The sequence below is a fragment of the Nyctereutes procyonoides genome, unplaced genomic scaffold (assembly GCF_905146905.1).
Source record: "Nyctereutes procyonoides isolate TBG_1078 unplaced genomic scaffold, NYPRO_anot_genome, whole genome shotgun sequence".
Taxonomy (NCBI): Eukaryota; Metazoa; Chordata; class Mammalia; order Carnivora; family Canidae; genus Nyctereutes; species Nyctereutes procyonoides.
Window position 1 is genome coordinate 5,120,885 of NW_026575121.1, and position 22,875 is coordinate 5,143,759.

The window sequence follows — 22,875 nt, forward strand, 5'->3', positions numbered from 1 at the left end:
CTCTCTCCACTGTTTTCTTTTGTGTGAGTTCCAGCCCCAGAAAGGTTTTCTCCAGATGTTGGCTAAGACGGTCCCAGGGTATGCCTATCAGCTTCACAGCTGCCTCTGTATGTTGGGGCTCTCAATAGTTGAGGAGGAGACAAGGGAGCTAAGTCAATCACTGTAGCCATGAGGGTTTTGGATCCGGTCAATTTTGAGGTTTTACAGACTTAAAACCAACCTCGTTGGAGGTAACTGCCTTTTTTTTTTTTTTTTTTTTTTTTTTTTTTTTTTTTGCAGCTGGGATAAACAGTACGGTTAAGTTTGCTAAAAACAACTCTGGAAATAATTTATAAATTCAATTCTATTGCTTCTACCTCCAGTTCATTTAGGAATTCTTTCATCATTGCTACTGTAGATTATGGACAAAGAACAAAGCTCAGAACTGGAGGCTTCTTCTGTTAGGTGTTGGCTTCCCTTTAGTCTGCAGCCAGGGTTTTCTGTGGATGACCCACTGGCTTCCCTTTCCCCACTTTAAAAAAAAAAAAAAAAACCTTACATTAACATTAAATTTAGATACTATCTTTAACACATGTAGGCCCACAATACATATTATTTCTCTTCTCTGACCTTCTTCTCTCTAAAATCCTGAAATCTTTATTTTTCATTATCAGTCCTGTGCTTTGATTTTATGTGTCCGTGATTCTGATCTCTGCTTACAGTGGCAAAAGTTTGTTCTGGTTCTGTGTGACTGCACAATCCAAACATTGCAAGGACCCCAGAAACTTAGGAGCCAGAAGGTCTATAATAGCTATATAATAGCTATATGAGATTAATATCTTGATGTTTTTATCAATTGTATTGTCATTTCAGTAGTTGAATTTATCCAGAACTTTTTTAACCCCTATTATGCAGAAGATTTTATTTGCTGAATTGCCATACTATTTATTTTACTCTTAATTTTGTTTCTGTAGATAGTTCCTTGAAGTTAAAAGTTCTTTTTTATATATTTTAGTTATTCACTTTATTCTGGTAAGTCAGTTATCTCTTGCTGTATCAAACCACAGAAAAAGTTGTTTAAAACAACAATCAGGGCAGCCCCGGTGGCTCCAGCAGTTTAGTGCCACCTTCAGCCCAGGGTGGGATCCTGGAGACCCGGGATCGAGTCCCATGTCAGGTTCCCTGCATGGAGCCTGCTTCTTCCTCTGCCTGTGCCTCTGCCCCTCCCTCTCTCTCTCTCTCTCTCTCTCTCTGTCTCTATGTCTCTCATGAATGGATAAATAAAATCTTTTAAAAAATAAAATAACAATCAACAAAGCTCATAATTCTGTAGATTAGCACTTTTGGCTAGGCTCAGCAGAGCAGTTCTTCTGATCTTACTTGGTATCACTTATGTTTCCAGTCAGTCTAGAAGTTCTGCTGGGTCTGGGTGACCCAAAATGGCCCACTCCCATGTCTGGCGTTTGGTGCTGGCTGTTGGTTAGGGCATCTCATTTCTCCGCCGGTAGTCTAAACTTTACATATAACGAACGATAGAAACATACCCAGAGGGCAACTGCAGAAGTTGCATTGCCTGTTGAGTCCTGCTGACTCTCCAAACTTAACACTGTTCTTTCACCACATCCTCTTGTCATAGCAAGTGAATGGGCCAGCCCAGATTTAAAGAGTGGAGAGAGAGTTAGTGAGAGCTTTGGATAGGGAGTTGTACAAACTTAGGTCTGTAAGTTGTCATACTTATTTCCTTTATACCACCTGGTTACTCATCTGTGTAAATGAGCTGTCAAGGTGATAGGTGTGCTGCAGTATTTTTGCAACTTTTGACCATAGTATTTATAAACAATGTTAAAAAAAAATGGCCAAAATTTAGTGAAAAAATAGGCAAACACTGGAATAATTTAAATATCAGAGATAAAAATCACTAGTCGTTTATTATTTAACTTAAAGAATAAGAAGTATAGTGAACACATGAATTATTTTATTAACTTGCCACAAATTATTTATTCATGAGAGACAGAGAGATAGGCAGAGAGAGAAACAGGCTCCCTGCAGGGACCCTGATGTGGGACTTGATCCCCAAGCCAGGATCACGCCCTGAGCCAAAGGCAGATGCTCAACCACTAAGCCACCCAGGTGTCTCAAGTGATTTAGCTCTACAAAGAGGAAGGAACCAATTTTTCCAGTATACCCACAACATGACCGGCCTTGGGCTTATGATATAACTAATCTAAATTCATGTCTTTTTTACTCCAAAGCAAATACTAAGGTTTCTTATTTGGCTTCCCAACATACAGTATTTCTTTGTCATAAAAATGTAAAATTAATAAGTTTTAGTAGATGTTGCATTAATATATTAATGCATCTGTTGTATGTTACTATCTTGTAGTACTTAAATCTGGTGATTTAATGAAGAACGACCTGTTGCCATGTATTTTAAGTCCACAATTGTGTTTCTAAAAGTGAGGAATTTTATTAAAGATACTGAATATCTTCTATATGATATAGTTCTGACATACCGCATTCTTAGAATTTTACATTTTAGTTATAGTAAAGAAATAATACTAAAAGCTAGTAAAGAAATCACTTTTACATCCCCTCGAAATTTATAAATTATATTTGTCCAACTTAGGAAGCGCTATAGAAATGAAGGGAGTCCTAGCCCTCGTCAGTCACCTAAGCGCCGGCGAGAACATTCTCCTGACAGTGACGCATACAACAGTGGAGATGATAAAAGTAAGCAGAATCTAGTTTCTGTGTTTCTATATCCACATTCCTTTGTAACCATGAGACTATCCTTTGGCATTAGTAGAAAATGATGAAGTAAGATTTAAAATTATTCCTGCTCTGCTGCCTCTGAATATCTCCGTCTGACTAAAGTATATGTTAGAAATAGTTATTTTATCATACTGGCACTGTCCTCTCCTACTATTTATAACAAAGCCGTATTTTTAGTGAAATTATTGCCATTTTTAACATTTTTAAATGAAAAGTGAGAGGTTGGGCTATTATTATTTCTGTGTAACATGCAATGTTGTTTACCTGGTGAAAGTGTGATTACTTTCATCTTTTTGTATAGATGAAAAACATAGACTCTTGAGCCAGGTTGTACGACCTCAAGAGTCTCGTTCTCTCAGTCCATCACACCTTACAGAAGACAGGCAGGGTAGATGGAAAGAGGAAGATCGTAAACTAGAGAGAAAAGAGAGTTCAAGGCGCTATGAAGAGCAAGAGCTCAAAGAGAAAATTTCTTCTGTAGATAAGCAAAGAGAACAGACAGAAATCATGGAAAGCTCAAGAACTCGTGCACAAGACATGCTAGGACACCACCTGTCCGATGATCGAGACACATCTGATCGAGCTCATGACGAGAACAAGAAAAAAGCAAAAATTCAAAAGAAACCTATTAAGAAAAAGAAAGAGGATGATGTTGGGATAGAGAGGGGTAACACAGAGACAACATCTGAAGATGGTCAAGTATTTTCACCCAAAAAGGGACAGAAGAAGAAAAGTATTGAAAAAAAACGTAAAAAATCCAAAGGCGATTCTGATCTTTCTGATGAAGAAGCAGCCCTGCAGAATAAAAAGAAGAGAGGTCCACGGACTCCCCCTATAACAACCAAAGAAGAACTAGTTGAAATTTCCAATGGTAAGAATGGCACGCTAGAGGATTCTCAGAAAAAAGAAGATACAGCATTCAGTGACTGGTCTGATGAGGATGTGCCTGACCGTGCAGAGGTGGTGGAACCAGAGCATGCTACAATAGCCGCTACACCTGGGAGGACTCCTTCTCCGTCTTCGCTTCCTCCTCCTCCTCCTCCTGCAGCTGCTGCTGCTAGTACGACTGGCCCTGCCCTTGCCACTTCTGCTGCCACCGCCTTCAGCACATCTGCCACCACCATTTCCTCCTCTGCTACTCCCACCAACACCACCAATGAAGACTCACACAGAAAATGCCATAGAACACGAGCGGAGAAAGTAGAGGCACCTCACGTCACTATAGAAGATGCACCACATCGCAAGCCAGTGGATCAAAAGAGGAGTAGCAGCCTGGGGAGCAATCGGAGTAACCGTAGTCATACATCCAGTCGTCTGCGTTCCCCATCCAATGATTCTGCCCATCGAAGTGGAGATGACCAGAGTGGTCGAAAGAGAGTACTGCATAGTGGCTCAAGAGATAGAGAGAAAACAAAAAGTCTGGAAATCACAGGAGAGAGAAAATCTAGGATTGATCAGTTAAAGCGTGGCGAACCCAGTCGAAGTACTTCTTCAGGTAATAAAATTGAATTATCATCTAGCCAAGTGTTTCCTGTCTTAATATATTTTATACAACTTTATATTTTATACAAATTAAAATTTTAAAGTAAATGCTAAGTTAGTTACAAACTACAATTACCTTAAAGTTTAAGGAGCTTAAACATTTAACCATGCCACCAAAGTGTTACCTGTTAGGACATTAATACCAACGTTATAATAGAGATACATTGAGTAATGTCCATCAGTTTAATATCAGGATATTAGTAAGTATATCTTGGTGGATGGGCTTATGTATTCAATCCCCTTATCGATGCTTAAAATTTTAACCTTCCTACTCTTCTTCCTGCAGCCAGTGTTTTTTCTTTTGACCACAGAAAATAAGGTAGGGCAAAGGAAGAGATCAGAAAATGAAGTGATCAGTTCTATTAATGCTTACCTATTCTGTGTATGTATTTCTTGGAAGGTATTTTGTGGTATAGTGGAAATACACGTTTCCTTGTCTTTTACATATTTTAATTGAGAGAGGTCAGTTTTTCCTTAAAATGAGTTCCTTGAGGGCAGCCCCGGTGGCTCAGTGGTTTAGCACCACCTTCAGCCCAGGGCGTGATCCTGCAGTCCCAGGATCGAGTCCCATGTCGGGCTCCCTGCATGGAGCCTGCTTCTCCCTCTGCCTGTGTCTCTGCCTCTCTCTCTCTCTCTCTCTCTCTCTCTCTCTCTCTCTCTCTTTCTCTCATAAATAAATAAAATGAGTTCCTTGAATAATTGGGAATATAGAAACTTCAAATTGTAAGCTTTATTTTCTCTTTTTCTTACCTCCTATTGAAGTATAGTTGAAATATAGTGTTAACATTAGTTTCAGGTGTATAACACAATGAGTTGACTTATGCTATGCTCACCACAAGGGAAGCAACAATGAAGCATTTTGTTCTGCATCTTCTCATGTGTTAACTTGTTGTCTGTTTATTTTAGATCGCCAGGACTCAAGGAGCCATAGCTCAAGAAGAAGTTCTCCTGAGTCGGATCGACAGGTCCATTCAAGATCCGGGTCATTTGATAGCAGAGATAGGCTTCAAGAACGTGACCGATATGAGCATGATAGAGAGCGGGACAGAGAAAGGAGAGATACAAGACAGAGAGAATGGGACCGAGATGCCGATAAAGATTGGCCACGGAACAGGGACCGAGATAGATTGCGGGAACGAGAGAGAGAACGAGACAAAAGGAGAGATTTGGACAGGGAAAGAGAGAGACTAATTCCTGATTCTGTGGAAAGAGACAGGGACAGAGACAGAGACAGAACTTTTGAGAGTTCTTCTCAAATAGAGTCTGTTAAACGCAGTGAAGCAAAACTGGAAAGTGAACATGAAAGAGACTTAGAAGGCACTTCTCGAGACTCTCTTGCTTTGGATAAAGAAAAAATGGATAAAGATCTAGGATCTGTGCAGGGATTTGAAGATATAAGCAAAGCTGAGAGAACGGAGAGTGTGGAAGGTGAGTGCCATACATTTTTGTCTTAGCTTCATTCCTTTTCAAATTACATAGGAAAACAAAATATTTTCGTGTGAAGGTGTTCTACTGATAGGCATAAGGAAAAGCTCTATGGTATTTGAAAAATGTGTTCCCCTGATTGGTACTATCAAGTTAGACTTGGTTCAAATGAGCTAAATGAAATAAACACTTAAATGCAGTGTCTGTAGATGTTAAAAAGTAGTTATCACTTCCTTTTCTTAGAAATTAAGAAAAATCATATAAATGGAAGTTATTTCTTGGTTTAGAGATGGACTAAATAACTACTAGTGATCCTGTTTTCCAGGGCAGTTGAGAACAAATACATGAAACAGTACATACTCCCTAAAGCTGCGCTTCCGCTCTGGCCCACTCAGAGCCAGCCTCAGCTCTGGGGAACATCATTCTCCACCGCCTCACTCTTTCTTCACCCCCAGTCTGCTCTACAGACTGACTCATGCCTCTGAACTCTCTGAAGGCGCTGCACGCCAGCCGTCCTTGTACCCTGTCTTCCCATTGCCTGGTAGCTGTTTGCCCTTTTATCCTCTCTTCCTCAAACGTCAACTCCCAGTCTGTACAGCATTGCCTCTGTGAAGCCTTCTCTGCTAACGGGACTGTTTCAGGTTGCCATAAGCACCTCGTCTCTATAGCTTTTACGGCATCCTCACACTGTATTACCTGGAGTTTTCCGTGGTTTTCTCCCCACGATGCTGTATTCCTTTGTTAGGGACCATACATAGCTTTTCACTTCTTTATCATCAAGACTATAGCAAGGACACAGTAAATGGTTGATGAATGAAAATAGGTTCTCCCTCTGCACACATACCCTACCTCTTAATTTGTTGGCGAATTATAAGCTAGCTTCACAGTAATGGCTCCCCGGCTCTGGTACCAGCACTTATACCATTGTTCTGATATAACTACTCCATTTCAAGCCTTCAAGAAACTTCTGGGATTACTTGTATATAAGTGGCAATATTTTACTATTCTTTTTATTTGCCATATTACAACATTGGGCCCAGAGTAAAATTCACATTCTTTTGGCACTATAAACATCTTTGTCTGATTAGACATATTCCAATACACCATCTGTTTTATATATTTTTTTCTACTTGACAAACATTTCTCAGTGTTCTTCACATTACATTTTCATCTCAATTTTGGGTATAAATAGCCTCAAATCATGAGCCATGGTACTAATGGAAGTACAACCTTGAGATATAATTGAATATAATTGAACTAATCATTATAATAGCTCTCTTGTGACTGGAGTCTGTGCCCTTCATCCTTAAAATATATATTTTACTGGTTGTGATCACAGGATTAACATAGCATAGAAATTTATAGGTGAATTATCTTTGGTGAGATGAAAAATCTGATTTACCTAAAGGAGAAAAATGAGTTGGATAAACTTGAAAAAATAAAAATCCTATTATTTACATTTATGCTTAGATGTATATTTGTATAATGAAGGTATTAAAGTTGGTTACCGTGGAAGTGAATTGGTGGAGGTGTAAGATTATTACAGAATTTAATAGAATAGGAAATTATAGGATGACTAGAAACATCTCATAGTTCATTATGTTTTGTTTGCTGCAAATTTATACCTGTAAAGCAAAGTGTTGCATTTTGATAACTAGTGTGTGGATAACTGGTGATTAAAAATAATAAATTAAAAATAAATGAAAATAAATAAATTTATGGGACACCCGTGTGGCTTAGCAGTTGAGCGTCTGTCTTTGGCACAGGGCGTGATCCCAGAGTCCCAGGATCGAGTCCCTCATCGGGCTCCCTGCATGGAGCCTGCTTCTCCCTCTGCCTGTGTCTCTGCCTCTTTCTCTCTCTGCCTGTCATGAATAAATAAATAAAATCTTTTAAAAATAATAATAAATTTAGGATAATTTTCAATGCACAACTAACTCACCAGGTGACAAAGCTTAGCCTTAGGTGGTAGTTGAGAAAAATTGATAAAAATAAATAAAATGTGCTTGTGGTACCAACAAAATGTTTTTAAATTATATTACAACATTCTTTTTAAAATTGTGTTGGGATAGGGAAGATGAACCAGGAGATGGGCTGAGGATTAATGGGACTTTTACATCACTGCGGTAAAGCTCTTCGTATCATGAGCTAAATGTTATGAACTAAGATTTAAGTTTCAAGTAAATATTAATAAGTTTGCAAGTCTTCTAAGTTAATGAACTTATTTAGGTAAAGAAATTACTGCATCCTTTTGAAGTTACTAAATCTGGATTTACTTGAAGTTTTATTATAAAAAATTAACACATAAGCAACATTTAATAAGTTATTGGTACCTTTTGTCATATTTTAATTGTAATCTTACAACTTGTTTTGATATTGCTATTCATACTGTGTTCTTGCCATTAAAATTGTTTTAAGTTTTCTCTTGGAATTGTCAAGTATTTTGAATAATTAAGAAATTTAGTTTTCTAAGGAAAAAAATACTTTTAAGATATTTTTAGTGTTTCCTTTTTGGTTTCACTTAGTTGTCCCTTAGATGTACTCTTTGACATGAAATTAATCTTTCCAAAGCAGGAGATGACGAATCCAAATTAGATGATGCACATTCATTAGGATCTGGTGCTGGAGAAGGATATGAGCCAATTAGTGATGATGAACTAGATGAAATTCTAGCAGGTGATGCTGAAAAGAGGGAAGACCAACAGGATGAGGAGAAGATGCCAGGTAATCATTTACAAGAGTGGCTGAACATAAAAATTATCTGATTTATGATATGAAGGTATTTTTTGTTCCCTTTCAAGCTGTTCAAGTTAATGAAAGGCAGAATTCTTCCCTTTGTGTTTCATTTAAGACTGAAAGGCCAATAAAATGAAAATTACAGTCTATATGCTCTGCTTTTAAGTAGACATTGCCCATAAATTGGAAAGAGTCTCGTTTAAAATAGCAGAATTCTAAGATTTCCATTCCGCAGGTTAAGATTCATATTATATGACCTGGAATCTAACCAAATACTGATTGCCTAGCAAGGTTCTAGATAGTAGCTATATGGTTCAGAGCTTCAAAATTGTGGTGAAAGCCAACTTTTGAAACAATCATTTAAAATTTATAATCAATGAAATTATATTTAAACAGTATATACTTCTATCAGTTTTCTGAATTCAGTAATATTTTCCCTTATAGTATACTTTATGCATTGCTAGAGCTTATTCTAGTGACCACCATGAAGCAACATCCCATCAGTGTTGCTGTTGAATCATCCCAATTAGTCTAATTGTTATAACTTTTTAAAAATCACTGTGAGGGTCTTTGCTTTATATGGGCATGTAAAATATTAAAATTTAATTGACTTAATTTGTTTATAAATTTCACAATTTTTTCTAATGTAGAAGGTATGTATCATTGTTATCTTTTTTATTATATGCCATTAAGTTCTTCTAAGTAGAACATTAATTTTTTTAATTGTTTCTGTTAGTGAATGGATTATTTGTTCTCAGTATTAAATAGCCACTGCCTGAGTTATTTGTAGGAATGCATTTGGGTTTTTGTTTGCTTACCTGTTTTCCTTTGGTGAGGTATATTGTAAAGGTCCATAGATTCTAAATGTTAGCTTTTCATTTTAAGAATAGGGTATTTTTGGTTCAAAACACTTGTTATTTAACTTGAAATTTAATGATTTCTGTATTTTGCAGTTTCTCTAAAGATAACAAGAATGCTATTTCTTGGTGTTTAAAAAAAAAAAAATCCTGTTCTTAACTTTTTACAGATCCATTAGATGTGATAGATGTGGATTGGTCTGGTCTTATGCCAAAGCATCCAAAAGAACCACGAGAGCCTGGGGCTGCACTGTTAAAATTCACACCTGGAGCTGTTATGCTAAGAGTTGGGATTTCTAAAAAGTTGGCAGGTTCTGAACTCTTTACCAAAGTCAAAGAAACATGTCAGAGACTTTTAGAAAAACCCAAAGGTAATTCTATTCTACTTTGTACAGTGTCTGCTATAACTATTAATTTAGATGCCTTTGGAAAGGGTGCTGTTCTTTTCTCAGGCAGCATTCACAGTATAGGAACTTTCTTCTTTCTTCCTTTTTTTTTTTTAAGGACTCACTTATATTCTTTAAATATTTGAAATTGTAAAAAAGGAATTTTGACCATGAAAATTAAAGTCCACAGAAAAGTGGATGAAAATACCACAAATGATCTTTCTTACCATAATTACTTTTTAACAAGTAAGTTCAAATGTCAGAGCCCTCAGTGGTGTTCCCTAAACCAAACAGAGCCTAGAGGAGTGGACTAGATATTTTTTTATATCTAAGAGAATTGAGCGTCTTGGCAACCCTTTCCCCCTGGGAAATGGGGAGTTCTACCCAAACGCAAATGTGTAGGTTGAACCTTTAACAAAGGGATAAAAACTTAGAAGTTGATGTCTAGGCCAGATGGTCTGGATTCCTTAATAGGCACACCACTTCTTAGCTATTATTTAATCTCTGTGTTAGCGTCACCATTTAAGCTGGGGATAATTATTATTGACCATCAACTTCGTAAGATCTTTAGGAGGAGCAAATGAGGTGTAAAATACTTAAAATTCCTGACATGTAGTAACAATAAATATTTTCACATTGATTTTAGACTTTATGGCAACAACTTTTCTATAATTTTTTCTGTTTTCTAGAGTATTCTTTTATTTATGCATTTTTTTCTGTTCATCTGGTTCCTACTTTATTAATGGGAGGGAGATGATTAGGTCATAAAAGAAAGAAACCGTAAAAGCAACATTTAATTTTATATCATGTTTGTGAGAATAAAAAAGTTTAGTTAAAAAAAATTAAGCTTTTTACTAATATAAAATTGAAAAAAATGTTGAGCATTGGTTTTAACGTGTCCCAATAAACATAAAATGTATGTGCATGAAACGTATATAAATTATCATTGTGAATGTGTATTAACTTGACAAATGACCAAACTCTTGGGTTCCTGCTTCACTCTTCCTTGTTTGGTTGGCTTGTGACCTTAAATAAATAAATCCTGTAAGTATAAAATGATGGAACAAAAGCCCTAAGGTCTTTCCCACCTTTGAAACTGTTTGCCCCTACAATTTTGCTAACCTGTAGAAATGCAGTTTGGCCCTAACTTGATGACATACATTGTAAAGAAGGGTTGTTGTTTACCAATCAGATCTCTCCTATTTTTTGCTGTGATAGCTTTATTAGAGAATGAGAGAACTGATACGTGATGCTAAATAGAAGTTTCCTAAGGAATAGGACTTAGTTTACTGCTGTATCCATTGTCTAATGACGTTAGACATTCTTAATAATTACGCTATTGCTACAACAGTACCCAACACACAGAGGTTCAATAAGTATTTGTAAAATAAAGTACTGATTTTTTCTATCCCATGTAGTCTATTTCAGTGCCCCAATACTGAAGAAAGAATATCACTAGCCCCATATGTAATTTGTTTTTAAAGATTTTATTTACTTATTCATGAGAGACACACAGAGAGAGGCAGAGGGAGAAGCAGGCTCCCTGCAGGAAGCCTGATGCAAGATTTGATCCTAGGACCCTGGGATCACGACCTGAGCCAAAGGCAGACACTCAACCACTGAGCCACCCAGGTATCCCTGCCCATATGTAATTTTTTTAAAATTCTAAGGTTGAAAACCGAAAACTTTATATACTGAAATTAAATTGTTTTTTTCTAGGTTTTCTGTGTGTAGAGTGATAGATTAAAAACAACTGCAGGGGCGCCTGGCTGGCCCAGTTGGTAGAGCCTGCAGCTCTTGATCTCAGGGTCATGCGTTCGAGCCCCGTGTTGGGTAAAGAGCTTACGTTGCAGAAAAAGTACAAATAAAACAGGCTCTTGAATAATTTGATGGTAGTCATTTCAAAACCACAAAGATACTAGAAGTTTAACCATGTCTTACTTTCTAAGGACATGTGCAAGTATGTGTTTTGTATTCTGTGGTAGCATAGATAATAGTTTTCAGAGTATGGCCTCTCACTTCCTTTGTTAAATTTATTCCTATTCTTTTTTGGTGCAATTTTAAATAGAATTGTCGTAATTTCTTGTCTGCTACTTTGTTACTAGTGTATAGAAACGCATCTGATAAGGATTCCAATAAAAAGAAATTTATCATAATGACCAATTTGCAAGGAAGAATGTGGGCCCAGTGCATATTCTTTTTGTATTTGTATCTATAGTGGAATGGTAGTTAATGTTTTAGGGGTTTTTAGGATTTTTTGTGACTGTCATTGATTGGCTCAAACACAGTTATGTATTAATCACCTGAGGAACTGCCTTTGTTCCTAATGTTGTGTGCTGGTCCAACTGTGGACGTTCTGTAGATACGGTGGTAGGACCCTGGCACTGTATTTCAGAAAGCTCCTCAGATGATTCTGATAAACGCCGACATTTGCAAACTGGTTCTGAGTTTTTTCTTTACGTTTGTTTACACTTGTCTTATATTCTGTACCTGTTGACAGGTATGTAAACCTATTGACCAGATACATTACATGAGACTAGTTTCTTGTTAATTATCTAATCTCACTATACTTTGCAGCTCAGGAGATGAAAGTGAAATGGGCAGTTCCATTCATCCTCAAATGCGTCTGTTTTGTTTTTACTAGGTGTTACTTACTGTTTTCTTTTGTGGACTCTAACAGTGGCTTGTTTGATCATGTCACCCAGGCAGTTATCTGGTACCTTGGTACTCTGGCTGGCTTGTAGAATGCTAGCTTTGAAATTACTATTCTGTTATATATATATATTTGGATTACTGGCTGGCCTTACTCTTTTCTTCTGACTATTCTTTGTCTATGTTAACCCAACCTCTTTATTTTCCATTACACTTTGTAAAACTAAAAGAATTAAGGAGAGATTTAAGTGTTTTCTATCTTTGCATGTTATGACTTAAAACTAAGTGATTTTAATTTAATACATTGTTTTTATAGTGACCAAGTCTAGAATAAAATCTGCAGGTTGTCTAACACCTAATCATTTTCCTGATTTTTTTTTTTAGAGGTCACAAAATGTAGTTGTATTACTGCATTTGAATCTTGCTATAATAAAGTCCTAAAACCTATTCTAGAACTTTACATAATAGTTGATGGTAAGCAACATACTGAATTTGACTTCAGGGATTCTAACTTGAACATTTCTTCCCAGTCATGAACAGGCACCAAAGTCTAAATTCTTTTGCCCTAGGCTGCTTGTGTTACATCTTCAGGTGGCTGTCTGAATATTTACTTTTGTTTGAGACTAGCAACATAACTACATGTTCAAGATCTTTCAGAGAATAGGTCTTTTAAATTTTTGCATTGAAGTATGATTAGCACCAAGTGTTATGTTAGTTTCAGGTGTACAGCGTAGCGATTCAGCAACTGTGTCATGCTCTGTTCACCACCAGTGTGACTGCCGTCTGTCACCATATGCTATTACAATACTATTCACTATATTCTCTGTGCCATACCTTTTATCCCTGTGGTTTATTCATTCCATAACTGGAAGCCTGTACCTCCCACCACCCTTCACACATTTTGCTCATCGCCCACCCTTTTCTCCTCTGGCAACGATCAGTTTGTTCCCTGTATGAATTTGTCTGTAGCTTTGTGGTATATCTCGATATCTGGGATTGTGATCTCTCCAGCTTTGTTCTTTTTGCCCCAAGATAGCTTTGGCTATTTGGGCTCCTGTATGGTTCCATACAGATTTTAGGATTATTTGTTCTAGTTTTGTGAACATTATTGGTATTTTGATAGCAATTGCATTGAATATGTAGATTGCTTTGGTAGCATAGATAATAGTTTTCAGAGTATGGCCTCTCACCTCCTTGGTTGAATTTATTCCTATTCTTTTTTGGTGCAATTTTAAATAGAATTGTCTTAATTTCTTGTCTGCTACTTTGTTATTAGTATATAGAAACGCAGTTGATTTCTGGATATTAATTTTGTATCCTGCAACTTTACTGAAATCATTTGTTACCTCTAGTAGTTTTCTGGTATAGTCTTTAGGGATTTCTGTGGCTAGGACTTCTAGTACTATGCTGAATAAAAGTGGCAAGAATGGACATCCTTGTCCTGTTCCTGATCTTAGAGGGAAGCTCTCAGGTTTTCACCATTGAGTATGAAGTTAGCTATAGGCTTGTCATATATGGCCTTTTTAGTGTTGTATGTTCCCACTAAACCCACTTTGTGGAGAGGGGAGTTTTTATCATGAATAGATGTTGAATTTTGTCAGATGCTATTTCTTCACTAATGAGGTAGGATTTTTATCGTTTTGTTACTGAACCATCCTTGCATTCCCAGAATAAATCCCACTTGATCGTGGTGAATGATCCTTTTAATGTATTGTTGAATGTGATTTCTTAATATTTTGTTGAGGACCTTTACATATGAGTTCATCAGAAATATTGGCCTGTGGTTTTCTTGTTTTGTGGTATCTTTGGTTTTGGTATCAAGGTAATGCTGGCCTCACACAATGTGTTTGGAAGTTTTCTCTCCTATTTTGGGGGGGAATAGTTTGAGGTGAATAGGTATTAGTAGCTTTTCTTTAAGTGTTTGATAGAATGCACCCGTGAATCCATCTGGTTCTGGACTTGACTTGGGAGCTCTTGATTACCAATTCAGTTTTGTTAGTAGCAGTCGGTATCTTCAGATTCTATTTTTTTTATTCAGTTTTGACAGACTATATGTTTCTAGGAATTTATCCACTTCTATTTTGTCTAGTGGCATATAATTTTTCATAGTACTCTCTTATCTTGTATATTTCTCTGGTGTTGTTTCTTCTCATTTCTATTTATTTGTGTCTTGTTTTTTTCCTTGAGTCTCACTAAAGATTTATCTATTTTTTCCTCTTCTTGGAGAACCACCTCTTGGTTTCATTGGCTTTTTTTTTTTTTCTTTTTTATTCTCTGTTATTTCTTTTTGCTCTGGTCTTTATTATTTCTTTCCTTCTACTCACTGTGAGCTTTCTTATTTTTCTAGTTCCTTTAAGTCTAAGGTTAGATTGAGATTTTTCTTACTTCTTAAAGCCTGTATTGCTGTGTCCCCAAGATATTGGACTATTGTGTTTTTATTTTCATTGGTCTCCATGTAGTTTTTTGTTTTCCTCTTTCATTCTTTGTTGACCCATTGGTTGGTTTTAGTGGCATGTGGTTTTTTTTCTTATAATTTCTGGTTTTATACTGTTGCGGTCTGAAAAGATGCAGGATATGATTTCAGTCCTCTTAAATTTATTGCAACTTGTTTTGTGGCCTAACATAAGTATATTGCCTTTAATATAAAATAACTTTAACCAGTGTTATGGGAACTTTGATAAAGTATAGACTATGTGGACTATTTAAACGGCCAGTAATTCTTTCCTATTTTAGGAAAACTTAATGCCTGTTTGTTTTTATTGAAAGATGCAGAGAGTCTTTTTGAACATGAATTGGGGGCTCTCAACATGGCTGCATTACTACGAAAAGAAGAGCGAGCAAGTCTTCTTAGTAATCTTGGACCATGTTGTAAAGCATTATGCTTCAGACGAGATTCAGCAATCCGGAAGCAGCTTGTTAAAAATGAGAAGGTACTGTTGTTTCCTTGAGAAAATATGCAAAGTATTGAATAGTATGAATGGCTTTTTTTTTTTCATTTGATTGCTTTAAGGTGAGATTAACGTCCATTATCTGCTTTTATGAATTTGCTTTCTTAGTCTTGTACACATGTAAAAGGAAAAATTGTACTTATAATTTTCATTTTACTTTAATAGTATTGATGAACATTTGTGAATGGCAGTTATTCAAAATTAGATGCAATAGTTTAAAGTACTCTATGAAATATTTTCATTTGTGAAAAGTTACTGTTTCTAATGTTTTATTATCTAAACAAGATGGGAAATTTTCCAGACACAGAAAGAACAGTGAGGATATTTATAAGAAATAGTGTTCATGAAAATGTACCGAGTCCAAAGAAAGGGAATTGAAATAGAAGAGAAATAGAAATTTAGAGTTGGGAGAGATCTGATCGTGAGAAATTTTGAAAATGTCTTAACTTTAAAAAAGCGTAAGAGAGTTGGTTTTAAAAGGTTAAAGAAACATTCATTAGCTTTTTACCTAGGGACATTTAAAGAAACACTGCTAACAGAAAGTGTACTTCATTAAAGAAAAATACACGAAAAACCAAGGGATGAACTCAATTCCAGAGATTAACATGGAAACAGATATAAGGCATATTAAAGGTCTGGCTCAGAACTACTTTTGACAGAGTTGCTATAGTCATTCTTCTTTGCATTCCCATTTCATATACTACTTCGTTCCCTTCATTCTATTGCTTAGGTACCCATTTCTCCTTGCAGCTTTTCTCTGTTGGAAATTTTTCTAAGAGAATTAAACCCCAGTTAGCCCTAAGAATCATGTATGTAATGTATCACCTTCTGTTTTGTGTATCTAGAATGGTACTACTTCCATCCTCAGTATTGAATTTGAAAAATAATCCATCATATCATTTTCTGTTGGCTTAAGTAGGGGACTTCAGTTGAGAAAGGCTGCAGGTTTTGCAGTCTTACCAGAATCCTGCCCCCTTTTTGTAAGAAATATTTTGTAACATTATCTAGTTCCTCCTCTAATATGCCGTAATGCCTCTCAAAAATTGTGACAATCAAAAATACCCTTGTAAAATTCTCCTTGAGAACCTTGTAACCCTTCAGTACAGGGCACAGACCATTAACTAGCATGTGACACGTTATAAAAAGTTCTAGTGGCACAGTATAAATGTCCTAAATGACCCATCTAAAGAAAGCAAACTGAAAAAAATTAATTTCAGATGCTAGAGAATCTCATGAAAAATGCTAAGAAAAATGAACAAAAACCTTTAAAATGTGTAACTATAAAAGTACAGAATAGGACCATTCATTGAAGGATGTGGTACTTACTGGATGATGAGAAAAAAAAGAAAGCCATTAAACTCCTCTATAGGCATTGCCTTTATTTAAAGAATGAATTTTAAAATATATAGATCATACTATGATATATCAGAAGAGATAGATGAAGGATACCAAGGGAACATTTAGCTGCTTTAAATGAGTTTAACTCTGATTTGGTATTACAGTATTGAAAATGTATACAGAACATGTTGCAAGCTGAAGGAAAGAAATAATACCAACAATAATAGGAAAATAGAAGTAGTAAAAACCAAAATTTGACTCTGAAGAGATGAAAAAAAATGATAGTCCCCTACAAATCCTACAGATATTAAAAGGATATTATAAACCACTCTATGCATATTAAGTTTGACAATTCAGAAGAAATGGATCAATTGCTCTGCGAGTCACAAAGCACAAAACTTCCTCAAGAAGTAACAGATAACCCGAATAGTCCTATGTCTGTTTCATTGGGTTTTGTTTTTATTGGAGGAGAAGTCTCTTCACTGTCAGATGGTTTCACTGGCAAAATCTACCAAACATTTAAGTTAGAAATAACACCAGTTCTACATAATTTCTTCCAGAAAATTGAAGAGACAGCAATACTCCCCATCTCATTGTATGATGCTAGCAGTACTCAAATGCCAAAACCAGATAAAGACATCACAGGAAAACTACAGATCACTATCTCTCATGAATGTAGACATAAAAAATCCTCAAAATTCAGGTATCGGGCAGCCCGGGTGGCTTTAGTGCAGTCTTCAGCCCAGGGCATGATCCTGGAGTCCCGGGATCAAGTCCCATGTCAGGCTCCCTGCATGGAGCTTGCTTCTTTCTCTACCTGTATCTCTGCCTCTCTCTCTCTCTCTCTCTCATGAATAAATAAAATCTTTAAAAAAAAATCTTAACTCTTTAAAAAAAAAATTCAGGTATCAAATCCAGCAATATGTAGAAAAGACTATACCGTTACAAGTAGCATTTATCCTCAGAATGAAAGGCTGGTTTAATATTCTAAAATCATTCAGTGTAATCCCCATAGGAACAGACCAAAAAGAAAAGTAAATACCTAATCATATCAATTGATTTAGAAAAATCATTTGATAAAACTCAGCATTCCTTTATAATAAGAATTCTTAGCAAGCTGGAATTAGAGTCTACTTTTTAGGAGGCATCTACAGAAATCTACAGCTAACATCATACTTAATATAAAAGTTTGAAAGATTTCCTGGAGAGAACAGGAAGAGGCATGATGCCCAGTCGCCACTATCCTACCCTACATTTTACTGGAAGTTCTAGCCAGTTCAGTAAGAAAAGGAAAGAAAAGGTATACAGATTGGAAAGGAAAAAGTAAAACTATATTTGTTCACAGACAACATGATTGACTAAAGTTTTAAGGAATTTACCAGAAATACTCTTAAAACAGTCTGTAGAAGCACCTGGAAATTGAAATGAAGGGGAGAAATACGTTTTACAGTGACTTCCCAAACAAGAAGTACTTATGTATAAATCTAACAAAACATGCACATTATCTTATGTGCCAAGAACAATAACACTCTGATTTTTAAAAAATCAAGGAGGACCTAAATAATGGAGAGAGACATCACATTCATGGGTTAAAAGACTCAATATAGTTAAGATTAGGATTCTCTCCACATGGATCTACAGAGTTAACACAATGCATCAAAATCCCAGCAGGGTTTTTGGTTGGTTGGTTGGTTTTGTAGATACAGACAAACTGATTCTAAAGTCTATATGGAAGGTCAAAGCAATTAGAACATACAGAATAATTTTTTTTTAAAGATGCATAAAGTTGAAGGACTCCCAGTACCCAATTTCAAGACTTACTATAAAGCCACAGAACTCAAGATAATGTACTTGCATCAGGGATGAGACACTTAGATTAATGGAACAGTCCAGAAATAAACCCACACAAATATGACTAGTCACCTGTGGGGGGGGGGGGGCTGAAAAACTTTTAATTAGACTTTTTATTCTGAGATACTTGATCTTCAAAATTTTAAACTTCTATAAAAGCGACTGAGAATGAAAAGACAAGTATACTGGGAGAACATATTTGGACATCACTTTTTGTAAAAAGGACTTGTATCTAGAATATTAATTCTGAAAAATTAACTGTGAGAATCCATTTTTAATGGGCAAGACTTGAATGGACAGTTCACCAAAGAGGATCTATAGATGGCTAATAAGAACATAAAAAAAATGTTTTAACAATATTTAACCACTAGAGAATGCAGATTAAAACTTAAGTGAGATACCTTTGTGAATCTATTACAATAACTTAAAACCAAACAACAAGAAACCCCGGGGTGAGAATGCAAAATTCTCAAATGGTACAGCCACTTTGGAAAACAGTTTGGTTGTTGTAAAGCAAGTACTTACTATATGACCCAGTAATCCCATTGCTAGGTATTTACCTTAGAAAAATGAAAACATATGTTCATGTGAAAACCTGTCCAGGGGCAGCCCGGGTGGTGCAGCGGTTTAGCGCCACCTTCAGCCCAGGGCATGATCCTGGAGTCCTGGGATCGAGGCCCACGTCGGGCTCCCTGCAAGGAGCCTGCTTCTCCCTCTGCTCTGCCTCTCTCTCATGAATAAATAAAAATCTTAAAAAAAAAAAAATGTCTACAAAAGCTTATAGCAGGTCTGTTCATAATCCAAACACTGAAAACCACCCCAGTGTTCTTTACATAGCTAATTGCTAAACTGGGGGACACCCATATAACGACGGATTACTAATTTATAATAAAAAAATAACCAAACTGTTGGTACTGTCAGCGAGCGACATGGATCAATCTCAGAAGCATTGTGTGGAGTGAATTTAGAAAAGTCTCCAAAGCTTATATACCGTAGGGTTCCATTTATTTGATGTTCTGGAAAAGGCAAAACGATTAAAGAGACCCTGTCATTGGTTGCCAGAGGTTAGAGCTGGGGAGAAGGTGTTATGTGAAGCAGCACATACGTCTAAACTCAGAACACGGGACAATCAGTTTACTGTATGACAACATACATTTTTTAATAGAGATATGATCAGGGACCCGCTGCTCCTTTAAGGACCCCGGAAAGAAGACAGACGGCAGGGTGCTCCACATAGAACCCACCTTATTTCAAAATTTATGAACACACTTGGAGAACATTAAGCAAAACTTTCGGACAATCTCCAAAAATGCGAATGTAGCTTTAAGTTAGAGTAACAGAAATAACACATTTTAGCCGAAGGGAGGCTGTAGGGTCCCAGTACACCGCACCGATGGGCGGGCCCTTCTGGAGGACGTGTCCGCTTCCGGGGCCCTCATTTCCTGGGACAGTAACAGACCAGAAAGGAAGGGGAGTGTTCAGGGCTGCTCCTCAGAGGCCTGAGAGGTCGTCATGGGAGAGGAAGGTTGAAGCAGTGCGCGTGCGCAGCTAGTCCGTGGGAGAGACTTGACTTCAGCGAGCTCAGGAGCGTGCGGTGATGGTTTGTTCTGTCGTGGGAGAGAACACCAGTTGGCTGACGGCAGGGACTGCCGAAGAGACGTGCTTTAAGCAGGGGGCACCTTCGAAAGATTGCTCTCGTTTCTAAGGTTCGTTGAGCCTGAAAAACATTTCTTAATTTTGCTTTTAAAGAGAAGTTAAAGAGAAGTTACCCTGCCTGTGTCCTGCTGTCAGCCAGTAACATAGGTCTTTTTTACATTTTGTTTTTGTTTTCTTCAAATCAGGGCACCGTAAAACAAGCTTACACTAACGCCCCAGTGGTGGACAACGAGTTGCTGCGGTTGAGTCTTCGGTTATTTAAGAAGAAGACTACGTGTCACGCCCCGGGGCACGAGAAGGCTGACGATAATAAGCTCCCACAGCCCAGTGTCCAGCAGGAACTGTGTGTGTCGTAGGACCGGAGTCCAGTGACAGTTTTGGTTCTGTGTTCCTTCAGGGTTACGTACTCTTTTTCAGAGTTCTTTGGTTTGGCAAACATCACTCATGACAAAGACAGAAAAGATGTATCAGCCATGGGTAAAAGGGTGAAGAACAACTTTGATATGAAGTTTAAAGACACTAGTTTTGGCTAACTTACAATTTTACATAAATTTTTACACAGTACTTGATATTCATGTGAAATAATGTGAAAACATCTAGATTCAGCAGTTTATCTTTTGTTAAAACTGAAGACTTTGGAAAACAGTTGCCACTGCTCTTGCAACCTACGAATATTTTTTATGAAATGGAGCCACTGATAGGTTTTGGATCATCCCAGCAGAAACTGATTTTATTCAGAAACCATGTGTTCGCAGAATGAGTACACACACTGCAGCTTTGTGCTGTACGGGACTCTTGAAAGTGGATGCTGGTCCTGCATGCTGTCTGTGTTCGTGGGCAGACCTCCAGTAGGAGGGAGCCAAAGTCCTTTTCTGCTTTTCTAAAGTTCTAAAAAAAAAAAAAAATTACTAATGGATCTTTGTTTTTTTAAAAATATATGTGTATTGTTACAATGTATATTGGACGTGTTTGGATTCCATATGGTTCTGTTTGTTACCAGAGACTGTCTACTGTTTTTATTTTTAATAAATGTACCTTTCCTTTCCTTGTTCCAGATTCACTTTGCTCTTCATTGATCTTATTCCTGATGTTCTGAAACATTTGTCATCAACATTATGTTTCATACTTCAAATATTATACTGCTCGATAATGCAATAGGAGTTGAGGATATATTTTAAATACAGCTCAGTAATACTTGAAACAAACCGGGAGTTAACAAACCTTTGTCATCTGAGCTTTAAAATCCATAACCGTCATATTTTTCAGAGCTATAACCTTTGATTACATTGAACTGTCTAGCTTATAAAATGTAAAATGACAATTTTTTAGAAAAGAATTACGGTATTTGTTTTATTCTGTGAGTATATATGTAACTCATAAGTGAACTTTTAGAAGGATTTAAAATGGACTCCAGGCTGCAGAATTTGTGGACAGACAGCGGTAATAATAAAGGAAACCAATCAAAATTAATTTTTTCCCCCATTGGCTCTCACAGGTTTTGTTAAAACTGTAATCCTGTGTTACCTGTGTCAATAGTTTTATATCCTCTAAAGGTAACAGTGTTACTGCTGTAAAATTTCTGTTCAAGAAACATTCACTGTATATGTGATTTATATCAGATAACTGACCCAGCACAGGAAATGGTCACATTTTCAAATGACTTTGAAAGCATGTATGAGAAAATGGCAAGCAGGGGTGGGGAGTGTAACCAGATTTTCCTGGTGTCTGTTTCTTTTTCCCAATTAGTAGATATTTTAAATAATTAAAAAAAAGTCTTTAACGACCCTGAAGAATAAATATCCTTTTAAAAACTACTTTCTAATCACGCTAGATAGTATTCACTGCAGCACAAGCATTTAAAGTCTTAGAACTTCTAATCCTATTTCCCAGAATTGTGGAACAAAAATAATGGTTTTCCTGTGTTGTCAGCTGACCTTAGGAATCTTCCACAAGATGTGTATTTACAGAATGAAAACGATGTACTTAAATTTGCCATATAGTCAAATTTGTTGCCTTTTCAGGTTTGAGTTTCTTTTTTGTTACGTCATCGTGAAAGAAGAGCTATGGGGAGCTAATCCTCTGAACACTGAGTCACAGTATTCAGAGCTTAATGTTCCCAGTAGGAACATAGTAGTGTTGTCAGGTCTCCCATTTTTTTTTTTAATCCAAATATTCTAAGTATTGCTAATCATAGACCCTTAAAATTCATTAAAGCAAATCTTACTGAGTTTTCTGTAAAAGCTCTTGGGCCATAATTAAAGTCTCAATGAAATCAATATTCCTGAAAACATCTGCTAGTCTAGAAGTTATTTGCTAGTACGGTTGAAGGTGTGTTGCCTCATAACTGATGGATCAAGTTTGTCCATTTCCCGTAACCGCACAACTGGACTCCAGCTGCTGGTAATAAAAGGGTTGGCAAGAATGTCTGCAATCCCAAATAAATGAGTGTTTACATGGACCTCTGAGTCACTTGTTGGATTTGTTTGGCAGCTGTCCTCACCATTCGGTTTGTATTAACCGACAATAGGTAACTTTTTTATTTTACAAAAATTATGTAACTGTACCCTACTTGGAACTTGATCTGCCGAAAAATCTAATGTGTCGCTTCTCTTCATCCTGTTCTGTAACTGCAGGCTCTCCTCATCCTGCCCCGTGGCCACAATAGGATTCTGTGACTTGACTTCATTAACTTGAAGTTTTGTGCCATTAGCAGAATATCCCACATTATGTGTT

General features: G+C 36.7%; 1 protein-coding gene across 4 annotated transcripts in view; it reads left to right on the forward strand.

The window, feature by feature from the left end:
- The window catches only part of ZC3H13 (zinc finger CCCH-type containing 13), a 92,315-nt gene extending 69,715 nt beyond the window's left edge, over positions 1–22,600 (forward strand). For 2 of the 4 annotated variants that reach the window (XM_055335906.1, XM_055335908.1), the window contains 7 exons: positions 2,606–2,709; positions 3,053–4,246; positions 5,200–5,721; positions 8,290–8,442; positions 9,482–9,682; positions 15,116–15,279; positions 20,328–22,600. In XM_055335906.1, the coding sequence (XP_055191881.1) occupies positions 2,606–2,709; positions 3,053–4,246; positions 5,200–5,721; positions 8,290–8,442; positions 9,482–9,682; positions 15,116–15,279; positions 20,328–20,498 (2,509 nt within the window). In that variant the 3' untranslated portion in view covers positions 20,499–22,600. The remainder of the gene's footprint in view (positions 1–2,605; positions 2,710–3,052; positions 4,247–5,199; positions 5,722–8,289; positions 8,443–9,481; positions 9,683–15,115; positions 15,280–20,327) is intronic. The other 2 variants (XM_055335907.1, XM_055335909.1) reach the window with 1 other exon arrangement.
- The last annotated feature ends 275 nt before the right edge of the window (positions 22,601–22,875 follow it).